The sequence below is a fragment of the Chenopodium quinoa genome, unplaced genomic scaffold (assembly GCF_001683475.1).
Source record: "Chenopodium quinoa cultivar QQ74 unplaced genomic scaffold, ASM168347v1, whole genome shotgun sequence".
NCBI lineage: Eukaryota > Viridiplantae > Streptophyta > Magnoliopsida > Caryophyllales > Amaranthaceae > Chenopodium > Chenopodium quinoa.
This window is the reverse complement of record NW_018743919.1, coordinates 4,278,145-4,291,927: the sequence shown is the minus strand read 5'-3', so window position 1 is coordinate 4,291,927 and position 13,783 is coordinate 4,278,145. Positions and strand designations below refer to the sequence as shown.

The 13,783-nt window shown below is 33.6% G+C and overlaps 3 protein-coding genes across 3 annotated transcripts; 2 read left to right on the top strand and 1 right to left on the bottom strand.

Moving 5' to 3' along the window:
• The first annotated feature begins 3,198 nt into the window (after positions 1 to 3,198).
• On the top strand, positions 3,199 to 5,330 carry LOC110687490. Its single transcript, XM_021864147.1, has 2 exons — positions 3,199 to 3,832; positions 4,692 to 5,330. The coding sequence occupies exons 1-2, from the start codon at positions 3,508 to 3,510 to the stop codon at positions 5,030 to 5,032; spliced, it is 666 nt and encodes a 221-aa protein (XP_021719839.1). The 5' UTR covers positions 3,199 to 3,507; the 3' UTR covers positions 5,033 to 5,330.
• A 116-nt stretch (positions 5,331 to 5,446) lies between these two features.
• Positions 5,447 to 7,216, bottom strand: LOC110687491 (acyl carrier protein 3, mitochondrial-like). The gene is made up of 3 exons (XM_021864149.1): positions 7,040 to 7,216; positions 5,914 to 6,114; positions 5,447 to 5,784 (listed from the first exon to the last, which is right to left on the bottom strand). The coding sequence occupies exons 2-3, from the start codon at positions 6,109 to 6,111 to the stop codon at positions 5,593 to 5,595; spliced, it is 390 nt and encodes a 129-aa protein (XP_021719841.1). The 5' UTR covers positions 6,112 to 6,114; positions 7,040 to 7,216; the 3' UTR covers positions 5,447 to 5,592.
• Positions 7,217 to 9,809: 2,593 nt separating this feature from the next.
• LOC110687489 (SNF1-related protein kinase regulatory subunit beta-2-like) lies at positions 9,810 to 13,119 on the top strand. The gene is made up of 4 exons (XM_021864146.1): positions 9,810 to 10,475; positions 11,015 to 11,193; positions 11,294 to 11,456; positions 12,624 to 13,119. Exons 1-4 carry the CDS (start codon positions 10,296 to 10,298, stop codon positions 12,945 to 12,947), a joined length of 846 nt encoding a protein of 281 aa, XP_021719838.1. The 5' UTR covers positions 9,810 to 10,295; the 3' UTR covers positions 12,948 to 13,119.
• The last annotated feature ends 664 nt before the right edge of the window (positions 13,120 to 13,783 follow it).

The window sequence follows — 13,783 nt, the reverse complement described above, 5'->3', positions numbered from 1 at the left end:
TGTGGTGTTGTGCTGCTTTGCTGGCTTTGGGCTACTCCATGATAGTTGCTGCCTCTTGCTGCAGGGCTTCTGTGGTCCTGGGTTGATGTTTGTTGTGCTGCTGGTTGTTGTGTTGCTTGCTTGCTGTGTTGTGGGCTGTTTTGTGTCTGCTCTTCGCAGCTTTGTTGCTCTTGCCTTTATGGTCTGTGCTTGTGGTGCTGTCTGTTGCTGGATTCCTGTTCTTCTGGGTGGTCTTTTGTTGAGGGCTACTGTTTGCTTGGTTGCTCTCTAGTCTGCGCTTATGTTGCTGTTTATGGTTAGGAAGCTATTAGCATGTTTGTTTTGTTGTTTTGCTGTTTGCTAGTAGTTTTCCTTTTCTGCCCTGTGTTAGTTGTAAAGGTTGTTGTCCTAGTCCTTGTAAAGAGTACCCTTCCTAGAAGGTGCCTCTTTACTTGAGTCCAAGTTGGGTTTTTTTAGCCCCTTTTTGTTTTAGGAACCTTTCCTAGAAGGTGGCCTTTTACAGTTTGGGGTTGTTTGGGTTGTGTGGTTGCCGTAAGGCTTGTGTAATTTGGGGGTTACAGCTTAGCTATTATTGTAAGTTGTAACTGTTTTCCTTTGGTAATTAAATTACTTATTTACCAAAAAAAAAAAAAAAGCTAGATTAGTTGACGTATTCTAAAGTTAAACAACAAGGTTTATAGTTGACCAAAATTTCTTACATCCAATTTCCTTTTTATTGAATCCATATCCATTTATCTCATCTACAAAGCCTATTACAGTATGGAGTATACTCGTCGGTGGATATCAGCATAGCATCTAAGTTTTGGGAGAAATGGCTATAATATGGGAATCCTTAACCTTTGTTATTCATATAATATCATAACTTGACAAATGGTGTTAAGATGTCATTTTATAAAAATTGTATCCAACAAACAAAAACATCACAATATTTGTGAAAATTGTATAAGAATTATTTAATAGCCCTGAAGAAAAAGTTGGTCGACTAAATAAGTGAGAAAACAAAAAATATTTGGCATATGTAATTGGTACGTAGCATACTTTTCAGAAGTTATATACTACGTACAGTGGCGGATCTAGGATTTTCGAACTGGTGAGTCACCATCAATAACTAATCACTTGTTTCAATTCAAAAATTATATATATGTATATATAAAAAATATATTTCACCAAAATGATTTCAATCCAAAAATAGGACATAAAAATCCATACTACAATAGTACTTAAAAATTCAATCTTACAAGTCGAGAGTACGTACTCCAAATAAATAACATGTTACAAATAAATAGTACTATAAAATTATTACATTAAATTAACTTTATTGTACAAGAATTATTAACAAATTATACGCAGTACACAAAAAATAAAATAAAAAAATAAAATAGTGAGATAACTTAAGAGACCTGTTATTAAAATAGTGAGATAACTTAAAAAAAAATTAAATATAACAAGTCTCTTTAATGAAAAAGAAAGTAGCGCAACAAATATTCATATACAATGTCAGCAGAAAAGAGACCTGTTATCTAAATAACCGGTCTCTTTGTTATTTTAAAAAATCTGACAGCATTAGGCAGCAGTAGCAGCAAAGAGACCGCCTATCTATAATAGGAGGTCTCTTTGATATTTTTTTTGCTGGTGAGTCACGTGACTCACCATGCACCTACATAGTTCCGCCCCTGACTACGTAGTTTAGGTATGAATGAATATAAATAAATAAAATAAAAAATAAAAAGACAAAATGTAGTTAAGAGTAGTCCAAAAAGTCAAGAGCGAATGATCAGAACACCAAGTCTAACCCATTCCATTTCATTCCAGTAACAGAAAAGGTCAAAGGAATGATACGTTGTACGTGAAGACCGCAACCCTTCCACTACTAATTTGCTTTGATTTGTTCCTCTCCCTCTTCCACCCAGTTGACGTGAATAGGTGTATTGTGCTTTGTGGATACGTCATGAGATTTTTTTTTATTTTAGAAACCTTGATCCGTTCTTAATCTTTACGATTTTTTTATTCTAGTGTTTATATTGGTCATATACTTAAAAGTAAGGAAAAAAAAATTGGCAATTATTAAGTACTATAATAGAGAGGATTACGAGGCATACGACTATTTAACCTCAAAATGATAAGATAAATCATCAACTAACTACACCAAGTAAGTTTGATATTTTACTTGTAAATATATATATCATGAGATTTTAGATAACACGTACTATTATATGGTTTAACTACTTCAATCATAAAGTATAGTACATAAAAAATAAAAGGTTTGAATTTTAAGATATGACTATTATTATTAAGGTATGAATAAATGCCTCCACTTTATTTGTGTTAGAAGGGCTGCTAAGCTAACTAATCAGCAGTAAATTTAGTTGGGTAGGAGAGAAATTAATGACCAATACATTTTAGATACAAGATCGTTGGGACAGGCTTGAATTTTTGGAACACAAATTGGCTACTTTTTTTTTTTATTCATTAGATAAATTGATAAAGATACGTCTACGTGGCAACACCTTATTTTCTGAGTTTGATTAAGAAACAAACAGACAAACGTGGTTCTCATTAAGATAAAACTGCTCCAAATGGTTGTATAAATAACTCTATTACGTATGGAAAAGGAGTTGGCTACCAAACCTTCCGTTACTCTTTCCTCTTCAACCTTTGACACTTCTTATGTTTTTAGATACAAAGACTATTCTACTCCTCTTTCAATTTCATGATTATTTCATGCTCTATGTTTCTTGTGATGCATAAATTGTTACAATGAGATTAAAGATTAAGGAAACAAAGTAAAATCAACATGAAAGATCCATATAATTTTAGTAAAACAAATAATCCAACCTTATCAAACAAAGAGGTACGAAATAATATGACATATTGATTGAAAACGACAATCAGGATCGATTAGGTTTAACCACAAACTTATGAATTACACCTCGTCAATTAACCAATTTTCTCGGCACAAAAATAAAATCACATGGATACTTTGTCGATTTTTAAAAAAAGTTGAAGCACTTAACAACAATTGTATGAAACACTTATTGTTCTTAAACTTTTATGTTGAGGCAAATGTCATTTCAATTCTCATAAAGTCATAATAATTTGAAAGAAAATAATATATTAAGGTAAATATCAAGGTAGAAGCTTGGTGCCTTGGCATTAATTTACTTGATTGTGATAGAAGATCATCAATCTTTGCTTGGTTTCCTTACAAACTTCAGTTTTACAAGATTGTGACACTAGAAAATGACAGCATACATTATTTTATTACAAGGGGAAAATATAAGATTGTCATTGTATGTTCCTAGAATTTTCTAATACGTAATTAACTATGGTCAAAATTGTGAAAATACTAATAAACTCCAAGGGCATTATCACAAATTGCCTTATAAAAGCAAAGGGATGCAGCCAACTAAATTGTTGATTCCTTTGCGTCTAAAAAAAACACTACTCGTATTTCAGACCGAGGAAACTTAGACGAACAAACAGAAAACTAACACAACCACAAAGAAGATGACCAAGTTTTGCGCCAACTGCGATCACAACATCCTTGTGATGTTGCTTGCAGCTCTGATATTTGCTTCGGTGATAGTCAACTCTCAATGCCGCCCTGTCGCCAGTAATGAAATCAAAGAAGAAGAAGATGATGATGAAAGTCTTGAGATGAAGTGGGTACTCGAGATGTCGAGCAGAGATGAGATGGTGCAAATGGCTGGGTATGGCGAGGAAAAACTCTCCACCGTTCTAATCACAGGCTCTGTTATCTGCTATGAAGCTTGTTTAGCAGCTAAACATGGCAACCACCACCAACTTAAGCTTCCCCCACAGCCTATCTCAGGTAAACCTTAATCCTTATAGCTTTTAGTGCCTACTTGTCTCATGCATCTCTGTTATAGCTTTGATCTAGCAGAGTCAAGATATAACCAGGATGCGAAAAACATGCATTATCTAATTACTAGTCTGCAAAATGATCCATTGAATTTTTCTCTTTGATGATATAACTTTGAATATATCCCCCCATAACCCCCTTCTCAAAGAGAAAGCAAAAAGAAGATGACCCAATATAAAATACTTGTATTGTTTTCAAGTTTTTATTTTGATTGGGAAATCAATAGATGAAGATTCTTTTTGCTGGGAATACTTAGGAATAAAGCTTCATACTTTGTTGAGAGAGGATTTTCGCATGGTGTGACATTCTACCTTGAAGTGCTTACTCATATATTAAGTCTAAATTTTTTTTATTATACTCATGAATATGCTTAAATTTGATATTTATATAATCAATGAGAAACATAATTCAATTAGAAATTCCTTTCGGGGTCGTAGAGGTGCAAAGGCTCATATATTACAATGGGAAAAGAGGATTAATTATTGAGACCATATGTACCAGATACTTTAGCAAAGGCAAGTGAAACTAACAGCATTAGTTTTAGCAATTAATTACGCGGTGCTAAACTGAAAACAGAGTTGAACACCTTCATGTAGGAGGCCCCTGCTATATTTTCAGGGGTATCCTTCCAGGCCTTAGACATAATAGTGATTGTATGTTAAAACAACTCTTGTTTAATATTCACCCGTTCCAATTAAGCTTAATTATGACTTAATAAACGTTAGTTGTGTAAAAATCCTTATTGTAATCTTTTATAATTTTAACAGTTTATTAAGAAAGTGTACAATTCTATTTTCATTTTTCATAGGGGCCTTGGTTGGAGCAGAATGTCAAGCCAACAAGAAAGTCAAAAGTCCTAGTTGGGCTAAAACTGTTACCGACGAATATGGAGAGTTCATGATTGAACTTCCCTCCAATCTTCATGGGATCCCAAACTTGGACAAGAAGTGCTCAGTTAAGATTCTAGAGCTACCTAAGGATTCCCCTTGCCATCTATCAACTGTAAAAAACAAAGAAATCAAGCTCTCTTCTGTCGGAAATGGAATCCGTACATATACAACAGGAAAGATAGAACTTCTGAATATAATGCCTGAGAAATCAGAAGCTTGCATGAAAGGACAAAAGGATGATCAGGGGATGTCATGGTAGGTGGCATTTCAAAGTACAATACTGATGATTGAGAGAAAAGGTATAATGGCTCACTCGGATGGCGCTGCAGTCACAGCAATGAGTCCCAGGTTTCAATACCACCAACTCAGTTACTTGAAGTGAAAAAACAGCAAAGTACAACTACAATTTTTGAAGGGAAAAAAAGATGAAAAAAAAATATATATACTTTGTATACCACTATGTATATTACATGTATATAGATGTAATTTTGTTGTAACTTTTGGTGATGTGTCCTACATATCATAGTGGATTGTCATGAGAGCCTTGTATTAACACATACCGGAAGCCACTTTATATGAATAATGGAATAGAATACATGCAACAAACTAAAAAGGGCCACACATTTGAACAAAACTTACACTGATTGCTCAGGAAAGAAACTCAATTTAGTGCTTGAGTAAAAAAAAAACTTTGCATATACTTCGTATGAGTTTTAGTCTTTTAGAGAATGACAGAGAACTTCCCAAGTCCATACAAATTAGAATATTAGATAGCATCTAGTATGACTATAAGATTCCATCATCAATACCTGGTAAAAATCAGGAATTCTGGGCAACACTTTGCTTAGTTTCATCTAAAATATACTTGGCAACATCAGCACAGCAAGTAAGCTTATCAGCTTCTTCCTCAGGAATCTCAATGGAGAACTCCTGCTCGAAGGCCATAACAAGCTCCACTCTCTCCAAGCTGTCCAAGCATAGATCCTTTTGGAAATTAGTTGTTTCAGTTACCTGTTGTTGACAGGTAGGTTGAGTAATGTAAGTTGTTCATGTATCCGAGGAAATTAAAACTAATAATTACTCCAATAGAAAGTGCAAAGGGCAAAGACCAAGTCCAACATTAATAACATTGATTCTTACCTTGGTGGTGTCAGTTTTATTGAACTTCTTCACCAAGCCAATCACTCGATCCATTATCTGGTCATCGCTGTTAGCCGTTGTAGTACACAGTTGCCTGCTGAATATGTTCAGTAGACTTGCATTTTCAGTAAATGACCAAGTCCTGAAGGAGGCCTGAAGTCTAAAATGCCTCAGAATAGAGCTCTTTATACTCTGCATCTTCTGCATAACAAAAATTCCCCAAAAAATAGAGTATAAGGTTAAATAACAACCAGAAATCATTTGTTTTTGCTGTAAATCTTTCTGGATGCAGACATACAAGTTACAAGCAGTTTTACTAATTAAAGGGGTCACATGTTACATGGACTCTTCATTTCACTTCAAGTATCCAAGTCGGACCCTCGACTCTTGGACACTTTACTTTAAGTTCAAAATTATGGAATTTTTTCACAAAATAGTCGAGTCAAACGCTTGGACATGAACCCGTGTGCCGTGTCTGACATGGTTACCCGAGTCCATGTAACATAGATTGTAATTATAAAGAGATAGCCTTTCCCAAAAAAATCTAAGGCATTTTGAGCATAAAACTAGATACTTGGTTCACGCAGTCGACCTCACCCAATTCCAAAAAAAAAGGCCTTCAGCTTTGTTGTAGTATTAACTTAAGTTATTCAACAATGACAAATTTTCATTTTTTCACTTACTGTCAGTCTGTCACTGTGCAACTCAACAATTCTACACATACATGAAAAAATTAATAAATATTAATTATAGAATATAACAAAATGGTGGAGTTATAGTTGCAAGGCTAAGTCTTTAGTACTCCATACTAACCAATTAGGTTATATAAACATGGCAAAAATCATCAAATTGATTAACAAAGCAAAAAGTAAAAACAAGAAAATAATTACCAAAAGCTTAAAACTTGAACTTGATGAATGGGTAAGTGTAAACCCATTCTTATAATAGTTTGATAAATACTTGGAATTTACATCAAAGATTACGAAAGCAAACAATTGAGGATGAATTGACTTGCTGATGAACTACAAACCTAAGTTATTAAATGCTAAATCTTACACTAAAAGTAAATTAAGAATTATAAATGCAGAAGAGTAAAGCAAGATGTACGAAAATGCGGGTTGAATACCTCTGAGATTGTGTTTGAATGATTTGCCTGGTAAAGTGTTTGCGTTAATGCCTCGGAGAAAAGCTTTGCCAAAGAGGAGATTGCAAGTTTTTTGCAAAAGCCTCGACTGTAAACCCAATTACTTAATTAGTCCGTTCAAAATGTTTTAGCCCAATCATATCTTTTTCTTTTTGTACCCTCTCTTTTCCGAGTGGTAACCAAAAGTTTTCCAAGTAATTCCTCCGTTTTTTGATACTTACAACCCACACTTTTTTACGGAGTTAGAAGATTGTTTGGAATATAATTAAGTGGGTCATGAGCATTAACACTTTATTTGGATAGAAAGAAATGAAAGAAAAATAAGAGAAGAGAAAGGAAGGGGGACAAATTCTCTTGTTTGGGTAAAGGATTGGGGGAAGGAAAGGGAGGGATCCATTTTTCCTCTCTCTTTAATAAACATAATCCCTCCAAAATTGGAGAGATTTGGAGGGAAAATGGAGCTCACCTCCCCCTCCCTTTCTTTTCCCTTTCCTTCCCTTCCTCCTTTTCCCATCCCCTTCCTTTCTTTCCTTCTTTGCTATCCAAACAAAGCATAAGTACGATTAATAATACTACTTTAACCAAAAAAAACTTTTCAAATATAGTGTGTTTCAAGAAGCGCTTCATAGGGCCTCACAGTTATGCACAAGCAAATACATAACAATGGCAATTTTGTAAATAATGACATTTTGAGAGTACTACTGAGAGATAATATATTACTACTGAACATTCTCAGTAGTACTATATATGATTCCAGTAGTATAAAAAACACTCTTAGTAGTACTTAAGATCTCAGTAGTACTATTAAAACTTTTAGTAGTATAATAGGTTGTTATGCAATTTTCCTTGTGTCTAACGGTGACGTATTAGGACTTCCTCGTGTTGCAAGTATTGCGACATTTCTATATTATGGTGCCAATATAAAAAAAACGAGGAAGTATATAAAAAACAAAAAACATCATGCCATATATGTCACATTTCTTTATTGAATAATGTCATTTTTTTGGAATAAAATTGATTCATAAATAACAGTCATACAACATTTAAAAAGAGATTTAAATCTAACAATTCATAATAGTTGCAACCGTTGGGGCAAATCGTACATTCTTCATACCTTATTTTATATAGTTGTGATTTACAGTCTTCTTCGCTCGGTGAGGAGGTCTATAGATCTATTGTAGCCATGAAGAAAATTTTCGTTTGATTTGTTATGTTATAATCAAAAGATTAACATCTTTTTCGATCCCGAACAAAATTTTTACTCATGAAACAATTCTATAACAATCCATGTAACAAAAAAATGAAAAATCAAATCCTCCCTCAAAAGAGAGAAGAAAAACCCGTCTTTTGAATGAGCAAATCTTCCTAAAGAAAAGAAAAATCTTGTCTTTCGAGGGGAAAAATATTTCTTCTAGAAGAGAAAGAGTTATTATAAATCTAAAATAAGAGAAAAAGCACACAAAAACAACGATTAGGGCTTTCTACCCAAAAAAACCGATGAAAGCCCCTCCAAAATTCAACTATGAAGGCTAGGGTTTTAGAGAATGGAGAGAGGAGCGATATGCTAGGATTTTTTATTTGTTGAACAATATCACATTATTTAACCTATCCTTTTCATCTCCTTTCCGACATTAATAAAATAGCCTTAATTCATTACACATATTAATGTTGTTTAGTTCATTTCCTCCCAACTTAATATCTCTTACAAGTTTATTCAATTCTTAACTCTTCTCTTCTTTTATAAACTATTCATTTTTCCCATGAATTTAAAAAACGAATTACAAAACAAATAATTATATATTATACCTATAAACAACCACACGGGTCATGAGACTAGTTTTATAGTAGAATGCAAATGGAGTGTTTGTTTCCTTTTCTTTTTCTTTTTTTTTTTGAGTAAAAAGAGTTATTTGAGCATTTTAAAAAGTTACTTTGTATTTGAGATGATTGGTAAAGAGATGTTTGAGAGAGTTTTTTGGGTCCAAAAGACTCATTTTAAAAAAAGAAGAGTTTTTATGGAGTAGCTCTTTTTTTTTTTTTTTTTTGTTTATACACTAAAACAATTAATAATATACACTAAAACAGCTAATAGCTAACAATTATTTGGCAAACACTTTTACATAAACAGTTAATTACGACTGGCTAATGTAAACATCTATCAGTATTTTTAAACAACTAATTACAATTAGCTAGTCAAAACAACCAATGTAAACAACTAATTATGATCAAGCAGTCAAGACAGTTAATGTAAACAATTAGTCAAACGAAGTAACTGGACACTTTAAAATATGTTGTACAACTATTTAATATTTTTTATATTTCATGTGTAAGAAATTATACTCCAAAGAGTAAAGTTTCATACCTTGAAATAGAATTAGCAATCATGAGATTGCAAGATTGACATTTTTGCATTCCACAAACTATGATAGATCTTATACTCTTTTTATAAAGAATATGATAATCTTATAGCAAGATCTACAAAATTTTAGATCGTCATCATGTAATAAGAGAATGATATTATTTATCGATCTCTTCCCAATTCATCGATCCAGACGATTCCGATTGTAGCATAATCAATTAAATCTCAATGCCTTATTTTCAAATTTCCAATCTTTGATTCGGACCCGATTAATCATTTTTAATACTAACAATTATAAAATTATAATCTAATTAAGATTTCCCAAGGAGAGAAGAAAAAAAGCAAAAAGGTTAAAAGGGTTTAGGTGGGTTGGTTCTCCTCTCCTGAAAAAACAACCAACCAAGGATCAGAAAATGACATTCAGCCTTCTTTCATAAGATTATGATTTTATGATATGAACAAATTCACATTTTTTTTTCATTTTGTTTTACCCCTAATAATATTCTCTCCACATCTCACTCCTTTTTTTTGTTTTTCTCTCTCCTCAATCCATCCATCCATCCATTCATTCATCCTGATGATTACTATTTAATGATGATTTTAATGGAAAAAGAGAGTGATTAGTATGATCCCCACCCACCTTCATCTTCACCTTCACCTTCTTCTTCCTTCTCTTAACTCACTACTCTCACCACTTTCTTTTTAACTTTTTTTTTTTTTTTTTTTATATATATAATTTTTTTTTTTGAATTTATCTTCTAATCTTTTGGATTTATCTTTTTGATAACCAACAAGTTATATATATTTTTTTATTAATTTTTTTGAGGGGAATTTAATTGATTAGATTTCTAGGTATAAAACTCCAAAATATATAAATTAATGGGGAATGTTAATGGTAGAGAAGAAGGGAGTCAATCTGAATCAGGGTTAGTAATTGAAGAAGAAGAAGAGGAAGAAGAAGAAACTGTTTGTGGGGTTTCACCTTCTCCAGCTCTCATGACTCACTCTCCTCCTCAAAGTCCTAGAACTGTTCAATCTCCTCTTAAATTTGCTCCTCAGGTTTTTAATTCCCCTTCTCTCTCTCTCTTTTTTTTCCTGATTAATTGATTTTTTTCTTGGGTTTTCTATTGATTTGTTGCTCATAATTATCTGGGGTTAGATTTGTTGTTTTCAGATGTTTATTTTTTTTTTTTGCCTATTTTTCATTGAAATTCTACTTGTACTATGCTTCTACTGTAACTGATGTTTTATTGGCGTCTTCATGAATTATGGTACAATTGTTTGTAATGCTGTTGATGAATCATGCTTTTTATCAACCAAATTTCAATAAAGATGCAAAAAAATTGAAACTTGGTGCATTTAACTATTTCATTGAAGCTTATTTGAGATTGTAGTTAATAAATCATGGTTAAGCAACATTGTAGTTTGTGATTTCGTATGTCCTTTTTAAGTTCTTTAGGCTTTCTTGCTTAGTTCAGTTAATTGTGTAGGGGTATTTTTTTTTTTTTTCCCTTTTTCTGTGTGGGTACATTTTTCAGGGTTATAGAATAGCCTTTTCTCTGTACTTATGGTTGTTTTGTTTATGTGATTTTGCATAGCCTCCCGTGGCTCCAATACAAAAACCCGATGACCTGCATATCCTGAATCCAACATGGTTACATTCATCGCCGTCTGATGAAGAAATGAGTTTTGAGCAAGGAATTCCTACTATGTTCACTTGGAGTTGTGGTGGCAAGGAAGTTGCTGTGGAGGGTTCATGGGATAACTGGAAGACAAGGTTCAAAATTCTCCTTGGATCTTATTAATTTGTATGACAATTGTGGTGTGTGATTAGAGTAGTTCTTGTCAAATCTTAACTAAATATCTTTTGTGTACAGAAAACCACTACAGAGATCAGGAAAGGACTTTACTCTCATGAAAGTGCTGCCATCAGGAGTTTACCAATATAGGTTTATTGTTGATGGTGTGTGGACTTATTCATCCGATTTACCGTGGATCCAGGACGAGACTGGAAATTATTACAATGTTTTGGATTTGCAGGTAAAATTTTTTGTTCTGTACACTATTTTTTTTAAAATTATCATCATGGGAATGCAATGTTAATTGTTCTGAGATGAAATTCAAGTGTAATATGATAAGCTACTGAGGTGTTATTGCCAACGTCATTTGATCTTCTGTATGAAATTTTACTTGTGGGTTGGCGTCTGGTCAGAGTGGTCACTGGTGTGGAATTGTGGATTGGTGCCTATATATTTCCCCTCTATTTTAACCTATTTCAACTCACTGTTCTTGTATGGTGCTCATTTAGTTATCTATGATGAATTGGCAGAATCCTTTTTGAAAACTAGTTTCTTATCCTGTTAACTTTTCCCTTACTATTTGTGATATACACTTAGAGCAGGAACCTGGAGCTCTATATGACCAAAAAAAAAAAATGACAAAAAAAAGGTTAGTTATTATTCCCTTGCTACATTTAAATGACAAAAAAAAAAAAAAAAAAAAAAGGTTAGATCTCATAAGAGCAGCTAGCTCCATTGAATTATATTGTCATATAAAGTTTTGCCTAGTCTATGTGGTTTCGAAAGCCAAAGGCCATCTTTATCAAATGTTGTATGAGATTCTCTCTTTCAATCTATCTATCTGCTTGTTGTTCAAATTGGATATTATTTTCTGTGATGCTTCTGTTAGTGCCACGGGATGTGCTCTGTCATCACAGCTAAGAAGGTCACTAGTGATGTGACTTCAGTCATGAAGAATATATCTTTTCTTTTGGGATATAATTAAGGAATCTTTTATTAGAATGGACTATGGAACAAGGAGCCTGCACTCTGCAAGTCCAAATTGGTTGTAAGCCGAATAAACTTTATTTATGGCTTATGAAGCACCTACTGAGTTAAAAAAATCAAATAGCTTGGATTGATGAGGATAAATGCACAATTGGACTGAAAGGGATGCCACCAACTAACAGTATAGATCTCAATTTAAGATGCTATTCCTAACTACACCTTCAGAACATATTATTGCAAATTTCTTCTGTCGCTTAGATTTCGAGAAATTGTCTTATTCTTGATGACACTATTCTACTTTCTCCATCTCATACTGCTATTTTGATTTAGAAGGGTCTTTGTTCATTCTAGGTTGACTAAAGTTAAGGGGCTCGTTTCTGCTTGATTTTGTGATTCACCAATGGATTCTGATCAAATGCAGGATTATGTCCCAGAAGACACAGAGAGCATATCGGGATTTGAGCCACCACAATCTCCAGATAGTAGCTATAATAATACAGAACTTAACCAAGATGATTTTGCCAAGGAACCACCACTTGTTCCTCCTCACCTTAACATGACCTTGCTTAATGTACCTTCTCTGTGCACAGAGGCGCCGCCGCCTTCTCTTTCAAGACCTCAACATGTGGTTCTTAATCATCTTTACATGCAGAAGGGAAAGAGCGGTCCATCAGTTGTCGCACTTGGCTCTACACATAGGTTCAAGTCCAAGTATGTGACTGTTGTACTCTACAAATCTCTGTAGGGATGTGTTTTTGAGATATTATTTAAATCTATAGAGGGTTGGGTTTAGTAGTAATGGTGAGGATAGATCAGAACAATGTACTGTAACGTTGCTGGATGAAGTAGACTATAGAAGGCGCTCAAGTACCAAATTTTATGTTTGCTTCAATTTGACAACCTCTTTGTCCTCTTTAGTCTTTAGCTTGCTTTATCTGGCATTTTATAACTTTTATTGGCAATTTTTCCATCTGATAACCACACCAAGCTCTACTAGTGGCGTGATTTTTACATCTAATGGGGGCAACATTAAGTTGTAGCAATTGCTATATCTACCATAAATTGCATTTTGCAAGTCTGGAAGTAGATCGCAATTTTCTGCCCTAACGCACCAACTTTCAAGCTGTTGTTATTTCTGCTAGATGAAGCAGCTATTAGTTTAATAGCAACAGTCAACGAATGTATCAGCAATCAGCTGTTTGGTCGGAATTACATTCATATTCATCCACTTTTTGCGTTGTCTGGTGACTGCGATGAGTGATGAGGTTATAGAAATTGCATGGAGGAGTCTGCCATCTCGGAGTAACGAATGCCTCTGCCCATATACATAGAATTCTTCTCCAGAATTTCTCACCGTTAAAGAAAAACAGATTTGTGGAATTGTGGGAGAAATTAGAAACTTTCTTATTCTTGACACGTAAATTCCACATCCTTGTAAAAATCATGTAAATATCTCCATTTCCATATCCAATACTCAGCTTTACTACGAGTAGTGAAATATATTTGTGATCAATACTTGCCCTTTATGCAATTGTCAGGAATCTAAAGCTTTGTTTTAAGCTTACACATGTCTGCCCTCTC